The following is a 20317-nucleotide window of genomic DNA, read 5'->3' on the forward strand; positions in this document are numbered from 1 at the left end:
TCTGTACACAATTCCTGGAAGCTGAAAATGTCCCAGTTCTTCCATCGCCTGCATACTCACCAGATATGTCACCCATTGAGCATGTTTGGGATGCTCTGGATCAACGTGTACAACAGCGTGTTCCCGCTAATATCCAGCAACTTCGCACAGCCATTGAAGAGGATTGGACAACATTCCACAGGCCACAATCAACAGCCTGATCAACTCTATGCGAAGGAGATTTGTTGCACTGCATGAGGTACTGACTGGTTCTGATCCACGCCCCTACCTTTTTTAAAAATGTATCTGTGACCAACAGAAGCATGTCTGTATTCCCAGTCATGTGAAATCCATAGATTAGGGCCTAATGAATTTATTTAAATCGACTGATTTCCGAACTGTAAATCAGTCAAATTTTTCGAAATTGTTGCATGTTGTGTTTATATTTTTGTTCAGTGTAGATTTAAGGAATAATGGTGTTGAAGAGCCAAGCTTAAGTGAACTGCTGAGAAAATCTTCAGGTGATGTAGTATTTAATTATGATGGGTGAGTTCGGAAACAGTGGGACACATTTTGCATTTCCATCTTCTGTAACCTCTTTCGACATCTATCCAACATATTAGCCCAACACATGACACATTTCCAAAATCCTCAAGATGTTTCCTAATTGCAAAAAATAAAATTGATATAATATTCACAGGAGGCATGACACATCCATTTGTGTACACTGAGTCAAAACCATATTTTCAGTTCGCATTTGGTAGACTGGGATAGCAGGTTAGATAAACTGTCACCTTGTCCGAGAGAGATTTAGATGGTTATCAAAACATCACGCCAGGGTAAGCCTACATGAAACATGGCCCTTATTTTAAGTGTTTCTAAAATCCCCTATGGGGAAAAATTAATGGTGGAAAAACGATTGGAACCATTTCCCTGTTTGACAGCTAGGTTTTATGGGCATTATGACTCCACTATGGGGCTCTATAGATGTTGACATGTAAAAAGGTTAAGGTTAGGGGTTAAGGTTAGGGACGTCCGAAGGATTCGCTATAGCACTAACTGGCACAACTCTGATATAATGAGTTTTTTATCAACGTTGCCGGGATGTCACGTGTCCGACTTATATATCGGTACACTCATAACAACCTAAGCATTACAAAACTTATATTCGATCAAATAAACCTCAAGTAGCAAAAAAGTAATTCAATTTTTTGGACCAAATTCGACACTCGTTGACCTCCATACAAAAACTCCAATATTGGTGAGCGACAAAATGCCACTTGCTGGAGAAGACAGATTGTTGGCCCAGTTATCCCTCCCGCTTCACCAAATCCTCTCTGCCTTCCTTGACAATGGTCCACACTCCAGTACAGTTGGTGGCGGTAATGCGCCTTAAAGTTGGTTGCCAACCGCCATATAAAATCCACTGAAGAAGATTTGAACCAGAGTGGGGACAACGCAGACAGAGCTGTGACAGATTGTGTGTGTAGTGGAGGAGAAAATATTTTACAGAGCAGGACCATGTGGCTGGGGACTGGAAACATGTCTGACCTGGGTGGACTGTTACCGTGTTCTGATGACGACCTCGGATCATAAAGCGCTGGCCTTGAGATTCACCTGGAAAGTTAAGATGGTAAAAAAAGTTTGTTTTCTGTACTGCAGACTATTTTGCGGTTGATAGTCATCTTTTAGAGGCTGGAGCGGGAGGGGCTATTAGGCTTTTGAATGTAGCGGATAAAGGATAAGAGGGGTACTTTTTAACATTGAGTTTTAAAATATTTTCTATTATTGACAAGCTAGTCGAGTGACTGCTCTAACAATGGGAAATAAATGTAATCAAGATGGAAGGGAGGCGAGATCAAGTGGGACCATTCTAGCCAATGAGTGGCCACATACTCATGTGAACTGGCACTACTCTAATATAGTAGTTTTTTAAAAAGTTGCCGAAATGCTACGTGCGTCCACTTAACACCTAACCAGTATTACACTTCTATTCGATCAAATAAGCCTCACGTAGGTAGCAAATTAGTAATCCATTGTTGACCAAATTCGACACTCGTTAACCTCTACAAAAATTCCTCACTTTGTAGTCTTATTTTGGGCTGAGTAAAACCCTCTCGCTTCGCCTCGTCCTCTATGGTTTTAATTGTTTTCTCTCCCTCGATGTTGTCGTGGTGTATTACTTTTTAATCTCCTGCTCGTAAACGTTTTGCGGAAAGACGCGGGCGCGCTCTGGAAATTTAACTCTGGCCGAATATGATACGGTTAGTTTTTCTCTGTAGAACGGAAACACTTTTGTCTCTTAGCCAAGAGTGAAATGTGGGAACAATTGCCCTGGTGGTGGCAGTTGTGATCAAGGAGAGTGAGGACAGGTGTGGAGGCTGATTAGCAGCTGGTACTTGTTGAGGAGCTGCGCTCAGACCGACTGAAATCGAAAAAAATAAAGTTATCTGGTTGAAAACGTTCTGGTTGTGGCATCGATATTAGTCAAAGATTTATTCTAGTGTCAAAATTGAATCTGAAGTGTTAATAGGATAATTGTGTTCAAAGTTAGTGTAGTCCAATATGGAGATTTTTCCAGAGAATTATGAAAAAAAAAGTATGTCATGGAATTAAAGCTATGCAACATCTTTCCTTGGGTTGAGTTTATTTCAATCATGCACAGACCTTTTTCAGGGGGCAATTCTCTCAAGTGCATGTTTGAACGCGCCCTGTATCCAATCTCCATGCAGGGCAGACTGTCCCCAACCGGGCGGGCCGCGAAATCTTTACAGGGAAGATCAACAGGCGAAACCAACTGACAACTTTACGATGTAACAACGATTTGCGGGCAGTGGGTTCCGAGTGACAAAGTATTCAAACACCCAGAGTTGGAGCTCGGTTATCTTTTAGTTCCCAGTTGTTTTGAACACTCGGAAGTCTGAGAGTTTCCAGTTGTTTTGAACACAGCATTATACCACTACCCAAAAGGGCACTTTGGAGACTGGAAGGGCCCTATCTGTGCACGTGCATGCTGCCCACAGCACCCAAGTAATCATCAATTCGGACCACAGCTGAACATTACAATATACTCATTTAGCAGACGCTCTTATCCATAGCGACTTACAGTTAGTGAGTGCATACATGTTTATTTTTTCATATGAGGGATCATAATGCCCATGGTAAATTTGGTTTGACTTTGAATATCCCTATGGGGCTGGTTAGGGATCATCAGTAAATTACACAATGTATATGGGCCTATTTTTATTTACATTTAAGTAATTTAGCAGACGCTCTTATCCAGAGCGACTTAGTTAGTGAGTGCATACTTATTATAATTTTTTCATACTGGCCCCCCGCGGGAATCGAACCCACAATCCTGGCGTTGCAAACGCCATATTCTACCAACTGAGCTACAACCCTGCCGGCCATTCCCTCCCCTACCCTGGACGACGCTGCGCCAATTGTGCGCCGCCCCATGGGTCTCCCGGTCGCGGCCGGCTACGACAGAGCCTGGATTCGAACCAGGATCTCTAGTGGAACAGCTAGCACTGCGATGTAGTGCCTTAGACCACTGCACATTTCAATAGCACCAAATTTCAATGACTTAACCTCAACTATACATTTTATTTTTATTCAAAAAATGTCTTGCCATTTAGCAGACACTTTTATCCAAAGTGACTTAGTCATCTGTGCATAATTTTTTTGTATGGGTGGTCCCAGGAATTGAACACACTATCCTGGCATTGCAAGAGCCATATTGTTGTGCCAACTGAGCCACAGTAGAAATTCATATACAAATATTGAAAGCATTTAATGAGAACTAAAAGGTGTGCAACCTGAAAATATTGTTCCATCTACATTTTGTAATTTATTGACGGTTCCTAACTAGCCCCGGAGATAGGCTATCCAAAGTCAAACCAATTCTGAAATTGTTTAATACACAATTTTGCAACACTTTTAACACACTCTCTAGACCAGGGAGGGGGAACTTTGATGGGGGTGGGGGCCACAAAAAAAATCGGAATTCATCATGATGGGGCCCCCCACCATACAATCAAAACACTTTAGCGGCCCCCTCTCTGACCAATAGATAAAATGTTGCCGTTTTTTTTTTTTGCATTTCTACACATTTTGCCATGGGGCGGAGAGAAATTAGCAGTTTTACAGCTAATTTCCTACAATTCCAAACATTTTGCCATAGGATGGAGGCAAACGTTTGCTGTTTTTAATATAACTGATGATCAATGGGTCCCACCTCGGTCGGTATTTCGACCATGCTTACTACAAGTTTAGATAGCTGGCCGCTAGACTAACTTACCAATCTCCATTTATTTATTTTTTTGCTGACCTGGGCTAATTGAGTGACTTCTGATGCACAATCACATTTTGAAATTGCACCTTGTGTATTCTATTATAAGTTTCCGTCCAACCATTTTGTTATGCGAGTAAAGTTTACGTCGGATAAAAAATGTCACGACCGGCCTGACGGAAACAGCAAATTTGTCTGTGAACTTTCCAAATGTCGACTAAACTAAATACGCTAGACAAGGTGAGACCTTTTTGTGTCAGTAAAATGAATTATGCGAGAAATGGCGGCGGAAACGCCGTTATGCTAGGGTCGGGACGATATCAGTATCACGATACTTGTTAATATCGTGGCAAGGAAACAAAACACAAAGCGGATTTAACTTCTTTCGAAAAACAGCCCTAGTGATAGAAGCAAACATTATATTGTCATCCAAAGTCACATTTATTTTCCAAGATATAGCACACAATATTTTACATACAGCAGGTTTTTAAAGTGTTCGGTCTACTTAGTGTTTTCATTTTTGCCATGGAAAAAATATTGCGACACTGGTATCGTCCCGGCCCTACTTTATGCGCAAATATTGATATAACTATCATATTGAAGTAAACTTGGAGTCAAGCAATGACATGATTTGTGGTCCTCCCACAATGACTCAGGAAAGCATGCAGTTTATTAGGCTACAGATTAAATAAATGATGAACTTCACAGGGTGGTGAAAGTGCACGGTGATGAGCTTGATGCTCCTTTCCAATAAATATCGAGGGTCTTATTCTGGTGACATGATGATAGATGCTTGGCTGCCGTTTGACAAATAAAAATTATAATTTTTATGTAGGCTATACCCACACTATCTGCGAGCTGTTGGTTAGAGCGCACCTGCCATGACCAGAGTGGATTTTAGAATATTTGCATGGAAACCTAGGTATTGTTTGTATGGTTGGTTGTCTTTCTGTGGTTGTTGTTGACTTGTAATCCCCTCATTTGTTTAGCGGATAGCAAGATGACATAAACGGGGAGCCACAATGGTGCTCTGTTTACTGTTGTGGCTCAGCCCATAGAGTGCCATCCGAATAGAAATTCTATGCAAATACAGTGTGAATGTACATGTATATTTTTGTTACTCGACAGTCAGTACATTTCCAGTGGATAGATGTTTGCCAGAGAGCAGTGCTGACTGAGAGTAAAGAGCTAGTTGGAGTTGGACTGAGTGCTGTCCTCTTTGCCTCCCTTTTTGAGCCAGAGGACAGGGTGGAGGAGGGGCTCTCCGTTCCATGATTAGAAGCAGATTGGAGCGTTTCCTGTTGTAGCACCAACTTCTCTCTCCCTTTTCTCTCTCACTCCTTCTCTCTCCCCTCATTCTTCTCCCAACAGACACAATACTTGGATACATCAGCTTAAGAATGAAATAGGGTGCCGTTGTCTCAACACCTATCCCTGGTTCTTTCCATCTTGTCCCGTCACAGGCGGAGGGTTGTGAAAGAAAGGAAACCAGCTGTAAAGATCCAGGAGGGAATGCTGGAGCGGCTAGTGGAGACCCTACTGACGGCGTTCAGGGGCAATGACCTTGCCTACACCAGCATATTCCTGTCCACATACCGCGCCTTCACCAGCACGCACACCGTGCTGCAGTTGCTGCTAGACAAGTACGTCTGGTTCTGGGCTGGGGGCCCGTGGTGGCTGGAGTGTACAGCAGGAGCTGACAACTCCTGGTCCTGGTGGGCCCTAGTGTGTGTAAGCTTTTGTCCCAGCCATAGTGCTATAACACCTGGTTCAAATAATCATCTAATCAACATGATTTTGATGAAGTCAGTTGTATGTGTAAGTGTTGGGCTGGGACAAAGCTTGTACAGACTGTGGCTCTCCAGAACCATGGTTGAAGAACACTACTGCTCTTCATTGAGAGGCTGAGGAGACTGTTACTGGTGGGATTGGAACAATGAAGGATAAATATACGTTGTTTTAATACTAATAGTCAAATTGTTTGTCTGTTTCCAGTTGTTGTTCAATAAGGTGGTTCCTCACCACTGCCTGGGCTCCATCTGGTCCCAGAGGGATAAGAAACAGAACAAGCACAGTGCTCCCACCATCCGTGCCACCATCACCCAGTTCAACACTGTGGCAGCGTGTGTGGTGAGCACCATACTGCACCGACGCCAGATCCGCCCACACCTCAGGGCACGGGTCATCCAGCGCTGGATAGACATCGCTCAGGAGTGTCGCATGCGTAAGAACTTCTCCTCACTGCGCGCCATCGTGTCTGCCCTGCAGTCCAACCCACTCTACAGACTGAAGAGGTCCTGGTTCTGGGTGCCCAAGTGAGTCTTTCTTTCACAACCTGAATGCATATTCATTGATTAGTCACAACTAATTTGATAGAGTTCCTATGCTTTCCCTATTAGTTCTAACCTTTCTCTATGTAATTCCCCCAGAGACAGCATGTCTACATTTGGGGAGCCATCAGACATCTTACATCACAAACTCTACCTGACCAGCCGAGAGCTGCTGATGAGAGTAAGACTCTGCTCTGTTAATACCATCATATAAGAGGGTTTGGTTGTTGGTGTGGTCGTTGATTGATGATTGATTGTAGTAGTGATTTGATATTTACACAATCTACTTTTTCCCCTACAGGAGGGCACCTCTAAGTTTGCCAATCAGGTAGGCTGTGCTAAGAAGCACCAGAAATGCACTCGCAAACAACTCCAGATGAAAATAGAAATGGTGAGAGATGGAGCAGGCCACTGGCAGTTTGTGTTCGAGGCCCTGTTTGTTTACCTATTAAGGAGGGGAGTCAAAGTGAGAAGCTTGGCTGTAACTGCTGCTGTATCGGTATGATTTTTAGCCATTGCTCTGTCTCCTCCCAGGGTGCCATGCAGGGGACGATACCTTACCTGGGCACCTTTCTGACAGACCTGACCATGCTTGATACTGCCCGGCCAGACCTAGTAGAGGTGAGTCTTACTATCATCCTACTCATTCTGTTTGGTTGTAGAGACTTCTCCTGTGTGTGTTGTGACCGCTGTTTACATATAGAGCATGAGTTTCCATGAGTATGTGAGGAATTTGTTTGACAGTTTTTAGAGTAGTCCACCACTGCTGTTTGTCTCACCAGCACAGCATGGTATCATTGTTCAGTCTTTCACACTCATCTTTGTGCCTTCTGCAGGGGGGGCTAATCAACTTTGAGAAGATGCGAAGGGTGAATGTCATTTTGAACCTGTTCTAACGCACTAATTAGATAAATGGGAAAAGTAATTGTTAGTCAGCTTGATTGACATGACTGTTACCTTGATCTCTCTCTCGGACTCTCTTATGCAGGAGTTTGAGGTGATGGCTCAGATCAAGCTGCTGCAGTCTGCGTGTAACAGCTACTGTCTTAGTGCTGATGCTGCCTTCCTGCGCTGGTTCAAGAACCAGCCCCAACACAGCGATGAGGAGGAGAGGTACAAGCGTCATTAATCATTCACACTGTATCTCTACATCAGCTCTTACTCCCTCTATCCTCTCTGCTCCATCTATCTTTCTGATTATTTTACTCATACTTAGGATAAGTGGACTGGTAGTAGTGATATCATGATTATTCTCGGTTTGTCTTCTGCAGCCATGCCATGTCTTGTGACATTGAAGGAGTGGGAGACAGACGTACAACTTTATGCAAACTTTGCAAGGGCATTGTCAAGAGACTTAGCCAGTAAGTACACACTGGACGACTTAAAACATTATGTGTACTGTACGTAACATTACGATTTAAAATAAATCTAATCTGAAATAGACATTATCGAATTCCTCTGACCACAATCAGATTTGGAACCTTAGCCTTAATAGTCTCTATTTCCGGCTGGCGCTAAGGAGGCTTAAGTGTCAAACGCACGTTAGTTTTCAATTCTGTCATGTTAAAACTGGCGCACTGGCATTTTCCAGCTCTAATGGCAGGTTCTTCAATTTATCCGTCTAACATCAGCTCACTTGCGCTGAGGTGGGAGGGGTGGCAATATTTAAGTTGTGTCCTAAAAACAAGTGCAAAAGTGACAATTTCATGCAGCGCTAATGGGATGTTTTAAGACTCACAAAAAGACACGCTATTCCTAACTCTTCAGTTCTTCTATAATGCCATATCAACGGCAGATCTTTTGAAAATCTGCGTTGCACGTGGGCACCGATCCAATTGACAGGAGCCTAGTATATTGTATAGATGTGCGAATGTTACGTGTAAAGACTTTTAGCCCCAAGTGTGCACAGTGCCATGGAACGAGAGAAGCGATTTTATGATATCGTGCTTCTGATTCGATCCTATTTAGAAATATTGTTGTCAGTTTAAAAATTATATTTTAAAACTTATATTGTTTCTTAATGTTCTCTGAACTAGTTATATTTTAAAACGTATTAGAAAGATTCACCATCCATGGGTTTATGGCGAGAACGTACATGGCTCGAATGCAATGCAATTTCATCTGCTATTTCTGGAAAAGTGCAAATATGATCTGTAAGATGGTTCCATGATGTTTATAAAACATTCAATTTGAAAGCAGTATAATGGTGAGTGGATGTTCCCCCTTTCTCTTTATATTGGAGCTTGACCCAGCTAGCACATAACGTTCTGAGAACCATATGTTTCTTAGAGCTTGGTGAGAGCGTGGTTGTCCTATGATTATTTCGCATACAACCTTCCCACAACTTTCTGGAAATGGTGCATGATTGTTGCTTGGCTTTGGAACATTCTCAGTACATTTAAGGAACTTGATAAAAAAACATTTTCTTGGTGTTTCATTACTTTAATAGAATGTTTCCTAAAAGTTCAAACATGGTTACATTTCAATTTTGGTAATGTTCTAGGAACATTCTCCAACTGGTTTGCCATTGCGAATGTTCTCAACTAGTTCAGAGAACGTTAAGAAACAACGTTCTTCTGTGGGTATTTCAGCATAACATTTCCTACAGGTTTCCGCACGTTCTATTTAAAATCATGTTCTCAAATTGTTCCGAGAACGTTAAGAAAACGTTCCATAAAAACCACAACTTTTGTGTGTTATTTAAAAACGTATACATTACAGGGCCCCCGAGTGACGCAGCGGTCTAAGGCACTGCATCGCATTGCTTAAGGTGTCACTACAGACCCGGGTTCGTTCCCAGGCTGTGTCACAACCGGCCGAGACCGGGAGTCCCATAGGGCGGCGCACAATTGGCCCAGCGTCGTCCGGGTTAGGGGAGGGTTTGGCCGGGGGGGGCTTTACGTGGCTCATCGCGCTCTAGCGAGTCCTCGTGGCGGGACGGGCGCCTGCAGGCTGACTTCGGTCGCCAGTTGAACAGTGTTTCCTCCGACACATTGGTGCGGCTGGCTTCCAGGTTAAGCGGGCAGGTGTTAAGCAGCGCGGTTTGGCGTGTCATGTTTCGGGGGACGCATGACTCAATCTTCACCTCTCCCGAGCCTGTTGAGGAGTGGCAGCGATGAGACAAGATCGCAATTGGATATCACGAAATTGGGGAGAAAAAGGGGGTAAAATACAAAAACACTATACATTCCGTTCTCATCATCAACTAAACTCTTAAGTTTCTTCAGGTGTGTTGGCTGTGCCCACTAATTGGCCACACCTGATCTTAATGAGCGCTTGTTTCCTTTGAAATGGGGTCTGTTTGAATTGGGTTGGAACCTAAATTATTTTCCAATCATTTCTTTCTGAACAGAACCATATTTGTTTTTCGTTCCGACCAGCAAAATAAAGTTCTGAACCGGTTCGAACCCAAAAAAAGTAACGGTTTATATCGTTCCTTTTTAAACCTCTGAAATGTTTTTTACATGAAATGTCTTCACTAATCAGTGCGGATAGAGCAGCTTGCTATGGCCGATTTAATCTGTATAGGAAAGTTGTTAAGCGCAAATAGTATTTTGCCGTAACAGCATGGTTTAATCATATTGAAATACAATCACACACACTGTGCTGCCAGTCAGTGTATGGCGCAACATGCAACTGACATTTTGCGAGAGCGGATGGAGGAAGCTTGCCTTGAAGCGCTGGGCATCTTTTTATGACATACATTATGTTAATTAGGCCCACATAATTATACCTATGGAGGAGTGGCTTCTATGGAGGAACTTTGAATGTTTATTTTTATTTATTTTTGTCTTTGAACTTCAGTTTGTTTAACGTTGGACCAGAGCTAGCTAGCTAACAAGCTTGTGTGCAGAGCAGCGCTATAATTAAAAATACATCTTACCTTTTTGTAGTTAATAAATCCAATGGGAAACTGCATCCTTTAACGAGCATTGAAAAAGTTAATCCATTATTTTAAACATCTCTCCCTAATTTCTGAATTACGCTTGTAACATCATCAGTAGGCTACAGTAACCTATGCTTCAGAAGGGAGGGGCAGGTATCCTATACACACATCCACTGGTAAAGATTTCCAGTTGGCAGGCAGACGCAGGAAAAAGTTTGAGTGACAGAGTGAGGGCTTTGCGATTTTTGTGGGACTGGAAAAAGATACCCGGAACGTAAAATAACGTTATTAACCAGTTCCCATGATTTTAAAATAACAGTTCTGTTCCGGAACAGTTTCGGGTTCTGTTCCTCAAATAATTTCCTTATTTTTGGGTTCTGTTCTTTGAACCGGTTCCAACCCTTGTTTTGAATAGACTAAAATAAACAGCTTTTGTATGCGTAAAAAAACATGGCATGCTAGCTCCATCATGATGGCGCATTGGACTAATTTCATGGATAAAGAAAATATGATTATAAGTTTGAATCTCACTGATGCCATGTCACAAAGAAAATGTTTGCATGATTAATGCCTAAGGAAATTAAATTGTGTGTCCTGTCTGTGCTTGGACTTCAAAAAAGTTAACCCATTATAAGCTTAGCAGTGTTATTGAAATAATTAAGGAAGTTATTCAAAAACCTCAACCTACAATTTCCGTTCTTAGAACGTTAAAACCTCCCAGGAAAACTTTCAGGGAACCATAGTAAAACATTTTCAGAACCTCCCTGCAACCTAAAAATTAAATTCTCAAAACAGGCGAAATGTTCCTTCTGTTTTTCAGAATCTTGAAACAATTTTACATTTTACCAGTCAGGAAATGTATGGCTTCGTTACCAGAACCAATATGAAACCAAAATGTATGTTCCCACAACTTCCAAGGAACAAAATGTGCTAGGTGGGTATCCAGCTCCTGTGAAAAGTTTGGATGTGTGTAAAACAAGTTGCCTTGTCTGCATTATACACCCACAGGGAGCAATTATGGTGCCTGTAACTGTATTTAGACATAGCTTATTAAAAACAAGTGGTTTTGTTTGATTAGAATTATACTATTTTTAGGCCTTATCAATAGCCTAGGGAATTAAATCTTGCTTATTGACTACGTTTGGCATGTCCATGTCCAGACTACAATTTACAGTAGGCCTAGACCCTATATCAGTGTGAACGCTATAGCCTATGTTTAGCCATGTATTTCCATATTGAAGCAATGCAATTCGAACAATGTGGACTGCAAACATTTAACATATTTAGCAAATATGGGGCAAGCTATTTAATAAACTAGGCTATAATGGACTAACTCAATACATAGAAGACTGGAAATACACAACTTGAAGCAACCACATATTTAGCCATGGAGCACATTCTGATTGGCCAGTTAGGGGCCAAGCTTCGACACACCCCCAACTTGTGTATTCATCAAAACCCAGTCCTTTCGTGCCACGGCCAGCTACTGCGCCCATTATTCCGTTTGTGAAGATAGCAAAAATATTTCAGACACCCCGAACCTATAACGCTACTGCCAGCGCTAAGATTGACCATTTGCTTTGGGTTTGTTCAAATAGAGCCCAAAATGTTTTAACATGTATCAGTTATATCAGTGTGTTTTTATATTAGATTTATCTGAACCATATAGATGGTCCTTTTTTAAATAATCAAAATGGGACTTTATTTTACCTGACCATTTCCCCTCTGTCACCAGACAGTTGCGCACAAGACCGTTGCACTCCCTGACGCCCATGTCCCCTTCACCCCCCGCCTACAACACCCAGGCCCAGGACGCCTGCATCATCAGACTCAGCCTGGAGCAGGGCAACGGCAACCTCTACAAGAGCATCTTGGTACGTCTCAGCAGGAGATTAGTACTTTGATTCAGATGGCCAAGACATTTTGAATAAATGTATGGAACCCTGAAAAGTGGTTATTGATTGGTACATGGTGTTGTTCCCTCCCCAGTTGACGAGTCAGGATAAGACTCCAGCAGTGATCTCTAGAGCTGTGGCCAAACACAACCTGGAGAGTGAGCCTGGGGAGGGATACGAGCTGGTGCAGGTCATCTCTGACAAAAGAGGTACAAACATTCTCCCTGTCACTCAAATATATCACTCATAGTCTTGTACTCTAATTTGTAATTACTGACTTGTGATAATATTGTCACAAAAAATCCTTCCTTTTCCAGAACTGGTGATTCCTGACAATGCCAACGTGTTTTACGCCATGAACACCTCGGCCAACTTTGACTTCCTGCTGCGTGTGCGAGGCACGGCCGGGTGGCCTGTCCAGCTGAGTCGTCGCTACGCCTCCACACTCCCCTGCGCCCAACAGCATGCCAGCCTGCGCCTCAGCAAGGTCACCTGTTGTAGTTTCCTATTGTAGCGCGCTAGCAGCACAAAGGTTTCTCTCGCTCTCCCTTTTTCTCTCCCCTCATTATTCTCCCAGCAGACACAATACTCTTGACACATCTGCTTAAGAATTTAAATATAGGCTGCCTTTGTCTCAACCTCCATCTGTCCCTCCATCTCTCTCTTTCCCCATTCTCATCGTTCTAATATCCCTGGTTCTTTCCATCTTGTCTCATCACAGGCGGAGGGGGACCGGCTGCCTCCCGGCCACACGGTGATCCAGCTAGAAACCTGTAAGATCCGGTCTGGAACTCTGGAGCGGCTGGTGGAGACCATGCTGACGGGGTTCCGGGGCAATGACCTTGCCTACACCAGCATATTCCTGTCCACATACCGCGCCTTCACCAGCACGCACACCGTGCTGCAGTTGCTGCTAGACAAGTACGTCTGGTTCTGGGCTGGGGGCCCGTGGTGGCTGGAGTGTACAGCAGGAGCTGACAACTCCTGGTCCTGGTGGGCCCTAGTGTGTGCAAGCTTTTGTCCCAGCCATAGTGCTATAACACCTGGTTCAAATAATCATCTAATCAACATGATTTTGATTAAGTCAATTGTATGTGTAAGTGTTGGGCTGGGACAAAGCGTGTACAGACTGTGGCTCTCCAGAACCATGGTTGAAGAACACTACTGCTCTACATTGAGAGGCTGAGGAGACTGTTACTGGTCTCACTGCTTTTACAGACTGATGGTAGACATTGCTGCTGAAATGTTGTTTTCTCTTGGTCTTTCTCTCAGGTATGGAATTCCAGAGGATAGAGGACAGACTGAGCAATGTAGACCCTTTGAAACCAAAGGAGCCATTCGAACGTACGATTTCTCAATGTCTCCTGTTTTACTTGGTCTGTCTTCGCTTGAATCAAAATGGAAATCAAGCAAAGTTGTTGAGTTGTTACTGTGTAGCTTTCCTGTCTGCCTTGCCCTCTGTCAGCGGCAGCTTGCTCCCAGCAGCCCTCCCTGACTCTTTCCCCCTTAGTGCCCTGGCCTCCATCCTGCGAGTCTGGCTGGACCAGTGTCCAGAGGACTTCCAGGAGCCTCCATCCTACCCCTGCCTCCAGAGGGTGATGACCTACCTACAGAGGACCCTGCCTGGATCAGAGCCCATGCGTAGAGCCCAGAGTCTACTGGAGCAGCTGAAGGCCGAGGCCAGTCTGGATCTAGACTCAGAGGGTGGGTGAACAGTCTGATATGTAGTTAATTAGTACTCTATCATCTCACAATTCTTTAGCCTTGTGTATCTCTCCCTCTCCTTAATTTCTCTCTCCATCATTAATCTGATCATTACTCCTGGTAGGTTTCGACAGCATACGCTCCTTCGGCCTGTGTGAGGATGAGGAAGTGGAGATTGAGGTCCGGGAAGACTTCATGTCATTTGATGCAGATTTGGTGGCAGAGCAGCTGACCTATATGGATGCGGTAAGAGAAAGGGAGGGGGTCTGGGTGGGAATATGGGTTCCCAGGTGGGATTTGAACAATACAGGATACATTTACGTTTAAGTGTTTAAATACTATGGCTGTGTTTACAGGCAGCCCAATTCTCATATTTATTTTCACTGTTTGGTCTTTTGACCAATCAGTTCAGCTCTGAAAAGCTCTGTGATTGGTCAAAAGACCAATTAGTGGAAGAAAGATCAGAATTGGGCTGCCTGTCTAAACGCAGCCTAATAGTCTAAAGCCTTGTTCACACTGCAGGCCTTAATGCTAAAGTCAGTTTTGTTTTTCAAATCCGTTTTTGACTACTGACTATCCAAACAGCAAGTTACAAGTGCCCAAATTGGATTTGTGTGTTTTCAGATAACAACAGTAATTTGCTGACATGGCTATGCTAGTTGTCCTAGTAACGATGGGTGTGTGCGCAGTGGTGTAGGCTGATTGGTGGCGCTCGTGCTTCCTATCACTCAGAAGTTATGTAGCAAGCTAAGTTGACAACAATGCCTGCCATGAACTTTTCCCAGTTGCTTGAATAAGATGATCCAACTTTCAAAACAAATCCTTTTTGGCTAGCCACAACAATCAACTATATAGTTAGGTAGCTGTTTAGCTTTCTAACACATTCACTAATTTGTTTGTAAACACTTAACAAGCTAGTTAGCTACCACATGTTCTTGTCAAACTAGCTAGTAAGCAACAAGATATGCCAAATAAGTCTAAAAGCCACTTGATGGCAAATAAATCAGATTTGACCGTTCAGACACAAGTCACATGGCCAGGAATCAGATTTGTATCTGACTTCAAACCACCTACGAAATTAAGCCAATGTGAACACAGCTTAATTTGTCTGTTTCCAGTTGTTGTTCAAGAAGGTGGTTCCTCACCACTGCCTGGGCTCCATCTGGTCCCAGAGGGATAAGAAACAGAACAAGCACAGTGCTCCCACCATCCGTGCCACCATCACCCAGTTCAACGCTGTGGCAGCGTGTGTGGTGAGCACCATACTGCACCGACGCCAGATCCGCCCACACCTCAGGGCACGGGTCATCCAGCGCTGGATAGACATCGCTCAGGAGTGTCGCATGCGTAAGAACTTCTCCTCACTGCGCGCCATCGTGTCTGCCCTGCAGTCCAACCCACTCTACAGACTGAAGAGGTCCTGGTTCTGGGTGCCCAAGTGAGTCTTTCTTTCACAATCTGAATGCATATGAATTTTAGTCACAACTTGTGATTGAGTTCCTGTGCATTCCCAATTAGTTCTAACCTTTCTCTATGTAATTCCCCTAGAGACAGCATGTCTACGTTTGAGGAGCTAAGAGACATCTTCTCAGATCACAACAACTACCTGACCAGCCGAGAGCTGCTGATGGGGGGGTGAGACTCTGCTCTGCTAATACCATCATATGAGAAGGTTTGGTTGTGTGTGTAGTGGTTGACTGATTGATGATGAATTGATTGTGTAAATATCAAATCACTACTACAATCTACTTTTTCCCCTACAGGAGGGCACCTCTAAGTTTGCTAAGGAGCACCAGAAACACACTCTCACACAACTCCAGATGAAAATAGAAATGGTGAGAGATGGAGCAGGCTACAAGCCACTGGCAGTTTGTGTTCAAGGCCTGTTTTGTTTTCATTTTAAGGAGAGGAGTCAAAGTGAGAGAAACTTGGCTGTGGCTGCAGATGTGTTGGTGTGGTTTAATCTATGCTTTCTCTTTTCCCAGGGTGCACTGCGGGGGACATTACCTTACTTGGGTAACTTCCTGACAGACCTGACCATGCTAGTTACTCGGAGTGCAAATTACAGGCATGAGCCCCTCCTTAAAAACAACAATAATTTGAACGAAACAAAAGCCAACAAGACGCATCAACCTCACTGGAGAAAGCAGCCGAGCGAACGAAACGGCACCTGTCATGCTTTTTTTGGTGAGACAGCATCAGATATATGGGCTACACAGACTGATACGCTGTTTTGCTTGCTTCTACGCATTCTCTGGTGAAATGCACTGCTCAAAAAAATAAAGGGAACACTTAAACAACACAATGTAACTCCAAGTCAGTCACACTTCTGTGAAATCAAACTGTCCACTTAGGATGCAACACTGATTGACAATACATTTCACATGCTGTTGTGCAAATGGAATAGGCAATTAGCAAGACACCCCCAATAAAGGACTGGTTTTGCAGGTGGTGACCACAGACCACTTCTCAGTTCCTATGCTTTCTGGCTGATGTTTTGGTCACTTTGGAATGCTGGCGGTGCTTTCACTCTAGTGGTAGCATGAGACGGAGTCTACAACCCACACAAGTGGCTCCGGTAGTGCAGCTCATCCAGGATGGCACATCAATGCGAGCTGTGGCAAGAAGGTTTGCTATGTCTGTCAGCGTAGTGTCCAGAGCATGGAGGCGCTACCAGGAGACAGGCCAGTACATCAGGAGATGTGGAGGAGGCCGTAGGAGGGCAACAACCCAGCAGCAGGACTGCTACCTCCGCCTTTGTGCAAGGAGGAACAGGAGGAGCACTGCCAGAGCCCTGCAAAATGACCTCCAGCAGGCCACAAATGTGCATGTGTCTGCTCAAACGGTCAGAAACAGACTCCATGAGTGTGGTATGAGGGCCCGACGTCCACAGGTGGGGGTTGTGCTTACAGCCCAACACCGTGCAGGACGTTTGGCATTTGCCAGAGAACACCAAGATTGGCAAATTCGCCACTGGCGCCCTGTGCTCTTCACAGATGAAAGCAGGTTCACACTGAGCACATGTGACAGACATGACAGAGTCTGGAGACGCCGTGGAGAACGTTCTGCTGCCTGCAACATCCTCCAGCATGAACGGTTTGGCAGTGGGTCAGTCATGGTGTGGGGTGGCATTTCTTTGGGGGGCCGCACAGCCCTCCATGTGCTCGCCAGAGGTAGCCTGACTGCCATTCGGTACCGAGATGAGATCCTCAGACCCCTTGTGAGACCATATGCTGGTGCGGTTGGCCCTGGGTTCCTCCTAATGCAAGACAATGCTAGACCTCATGTGGCTGGAGTGTCAGCAGTTCCTGCAAGAGGAAGGCATTGATGCTATGGACTGGCCCGCCCGTTTCCCAGACCTGAATCCAATTGAGCACATCTGGGACATCATGTCTCGCTCCATCCACCAACGCCACGTTGCACCACAGACTGTCCAGGAGTTGGCGGATGCTTTAGTCCAGGTCTGGGAGGAGATCCCTCAGGAGACCATCCGCCACCTCATCAGGAGCATGCCCAGGCGTTGTAGGGAGGTCATACAGGCACGTGGAGGCCACACACACTACTGAGACTCATTTTGACTTGTTTTAAGGACATTACATCAAAGTTGGATCAGCCTGTAGTGTGGTTTTCCACTTTAATTTTGAGGGTGACTCCAAATCCAGACCTCCATGGGTTGATACATTTTATTTCCATTGATAATTTTTGTGTGATTTTGTTGTCAGCACATTCAACTATGTAAAGAAAAAAGTATTTAATAAGATTATTTCATTCATTCAGATCTAGGATGTGTTATTTTAGTGTTCCCTTTATTTTTTTGAGCAGTGTATATTCGGCCACTTGTGAATTGAAGGAAACTTATGAAACATAATTTCATACGTTTTTTTTCTTCACATTTTTGGGGAAGCATGGTGTCCCTTGGCATCCATGAATACATGCCACTGTAGTAGTAGTCCTAATAACAATCACAGAATGGCATTATGGTGTTTGTAACAGATTTCCATTAATTAAATGGATGCTGGAATTATTTTGGAGTGGATGAACGTGCGCAGCTGCAGGTAGCCAACTTTTTGAAGTGATTTGTTTGACAACAACCAGGTGTCCATCCAACCTTTTTATGTGAGTAATGTACATGCCAGAAATGTCACGACAGGCCTGTAAACTATCCAATGTCGACAAACCAAAATACGTTAGGTGGGATCTTTTTCTCGGTAAAATTAATTATGCGAGAAATTGCGGTGGAAAGTAAATATTTAAATAATTACCATCATATTGACGTAAACTTGGAGTCACGCGATGATATGGTGTGGTCATCCCAATGTGACTCGGGAAAGCATGCAGTTTATTAGGCTACAGAATCATAACGCATTTAATAACTTCATAGGGTGGTGAAAGGGCACGGTGATGAGTTTGATGCTCCTTTCCAATAAATATCGAGTGTCTTATTCTGGTGACATGATGATAGATGCTTGGCTGCCATTTGAGAAATAAAAATAATATCGCTCTTACCCATAATCTCATGTAGGCTATACCCCCACTATATCTGCGAGCTGTTGGCTAGAGTGCGCGTGCGAAGATCAGAGTCGACACATTCGCTTTATAAAGCAAAATAAATGTCTGCCAAAACCATCAGAGTTCAAAATAAGATGGAAACCCACTTAACTTCTTTTTTATTCGGTACATGGGAATTTAACTGCAAAAGTAATTTTTATGTGTCTGCGTCATCACGCACATCCTTTTATCTGCCACAAGTCAATTTGATGGAAACATCTCTGGTGGGAAAATGCGCGTATTGTTTTTATGCAGATTTTTGAATATTCGCATGGAAATTGGTCGCCAATTGGATGGACACCTAGCTAATCAGATGACCACATCATTACTATTTGTTTTCATGCAACATTAAAATGTAATACATTTTTACTGTTAAATTACATGTCTTTACAATTAGACCCATAAAAGTATTTGCAATCGCGTGCACCCACTAGAGGCTCACACGACTGTGACGGTATAATTCACACACTGTAGATACTGCCCGGCCAGACCTAGTAGAGGTGAGTCTTACTATCATTCTACTCATTCTGAGTGATTGTATAGACTTCTCCTGTGTGTGTGACTAATCGCTGTTTGCATCTAGAGCATGCGTTTCCATTAGTATTTTTTGGCAGTTTTTAGAGTAGTCCACCACTGCTGTTTCTAGCCAGCACAGCGTGGTATCAGCGTTCAGTCTTTCACACTGTCATCTTTGTCCTCTGCAGGGTGAGCTTTTCAACTTTGAGAAGGGGCGACAGGTGAGTGTCATTTACAAGCTGTTCTTAACCCACTAATTAGGAAAAGTCATTAATGTTAGGGTCAGCTCGATTGACATGACTGTGACACTGATCTTTCCCCATGAGGAATACTGTACTTAACATTGATTTAAAATAAATCTACCCTGAAATAATATAGACATTATTGAATTCCTCTACAATCAGATTTGGAAACTTAGCCTTTGGCATGTTTTATCAATGTTTTTATATTAGATTTATCTGACCCATATAAAAGGTCCTTTTTAAATGGTCCTTTTTTAAGTCTGACCATTTTCCCTCTGTCACCAGACTGTTCCAGGGAGTTGACTCCTCAGCAGCCAGTTCCCCATTGAGTGAAACACCTGGCCCGCCCTGCATGTCACCTACAACACCCAGGCCTCCTGCAGCATCCTACTAAGCCTGTTTTTATGCCATGAACACCTCAGCCAACTTTGACTTCCTGCTGCATGTGCGAGGCACGGCGGGGCAGCCAGTCCAGCTGAGGAGTCGCTGTGCCTCCCCGCGCCCAGCAGTGCTCCAGCCTGTCCCTATGCCTCAGCAAGCCCACCCTGTGCCCCCCCCCCGCCCGACATGGGCACGAGGCCTGGAGCAACCCCAGACTGAAGGGGCTGGGAGACTGAGAAGGACCAAACATGGGGGAATGAGTTGAAGTCTATGACATGATAGACTCTGAATTACCTATTCCCTTGTCCCCAATCGGACCTATTCCCCCCCTCCCCGACTCTTTTCTTTCCTGTGGAGGCTGTATGTATGTTTCCCATTCAGAGAGAGATGGGAGCCTGGAAGGAGAGCGAGACTATGTCCTGTCCAGTTGCCTTTATTAACAGGGATGAACGATGGACTCCTGTGTTAATCTGGGTGATTGATTGACAGGAGCGGAGTGATGCAGTTTCCCAGTGTGCACCACGCGGGACTGCACCTCTCGTATT

General features: G+C 44.0%; 1 protein-coding gene and 1 long non-coding RNA gene across 3 annotated transcripts; both read left to right on the forward strand.

Moving 5' to 3' along the window:
- Window positions 1-1436: 1436 nt before the first annotated feature.
- LOC121540311 lies at window positions 1437-6353 on the forward strand. The gene is made up of 3 exons (XR_005995481.2): window positions 1437-1612; window positions 5734-5913; window positions 6266-6353. It is a non-coding gene; the product is annotated as an uncharacterized LOC121540311 (long non-coding RNA).
- A 39-nt stretch (window positions 6354-6392) lies between these two features.
- LOC121540310 (ral guanine nucleotide dissociation stimulator-like 1) lies at window positions 6393-19943 on the forward strand. Of its 2 annotated transcripts, XM_041849088.2 has the most exons (20): window positions 6393-6585; window positions 6700-6781; window positions 6902-6928; window positions 7135-7221; window positions 7437-7469; window positions 7589-7713; window positions 7872-7961; window positions 12222-12360; window positions 12476-12590; window positions 12699-12868; window positions 13103-13302; window positions 13654-13725; window positions 13892-14085; window positions 14210-14331; window positions 15204-15523; window positions 15634-15720; window positions 15849-15920; window positions 16071-16272; window positions 19338-19370; window positions 19677-19943. In XM_041849088.2, the coding sequence occupies exons 1-17, from the start codon at window positions 6491-6493 to the stop codon at window positions 15907-15909; spliced, it is 2019 nt and encodes a 672-aa protein (XP_041705022.1). In that variant the 5' UTR covers window positions 6393-6490; the 3' UTR covers window positions 15910-15920; window positions 16071-16272; window positions 19338-19370; window positions 19677-19943. The 2 variants fall into 2 exon arrangements, with proteins under 2 accessions (XP_041705022.1, XP_041705021.1); XM_041849087.2 differs by lacking the exon at window positions 7437-7469 and having other exon boundaries at window positions 6902-6991.
- Window positions 19944-20317: the final 374 nt, after the last annotated feature.

Source organism: Coregonus clupeaformis, chromosome 26 (assembly GCF_020615455.1).
Source record: "Coregonus clupeaformis isolate EN_2021a chromosome 26, ASM2061545v1, whole genome shotgun sequence".
NCBI lineage: Eukaryota > Metazoa > Chordata > Actinopteri > Salmoniformes > Salmonidae > Coregonus > Coregonus clupeaformis.

Coding starts and splice junctions, on each gene's coding strand:
- LOC121540310 (XM_041849087.2), top strand. CDS start 6,491: ATGCGTAAGAACTTCTCCTCACTGCGCGCCATCGTGTCTGCCCTGCAG. Junction 7,222..7,588: donor CCCGGCCAGACCTAGTAGAG/GTGAGTCTTACT, acceptor TCTCTTATGCAG/GAGTTTGAGGTGATGGCTCA. Junction 13,303..13,653: donor CTGCAGTTGCTGCTAGACAA/GTACGTCTGGTT, acceptor TCTTTCTCTCAG/GTATGGAATTCCAGAGGATA.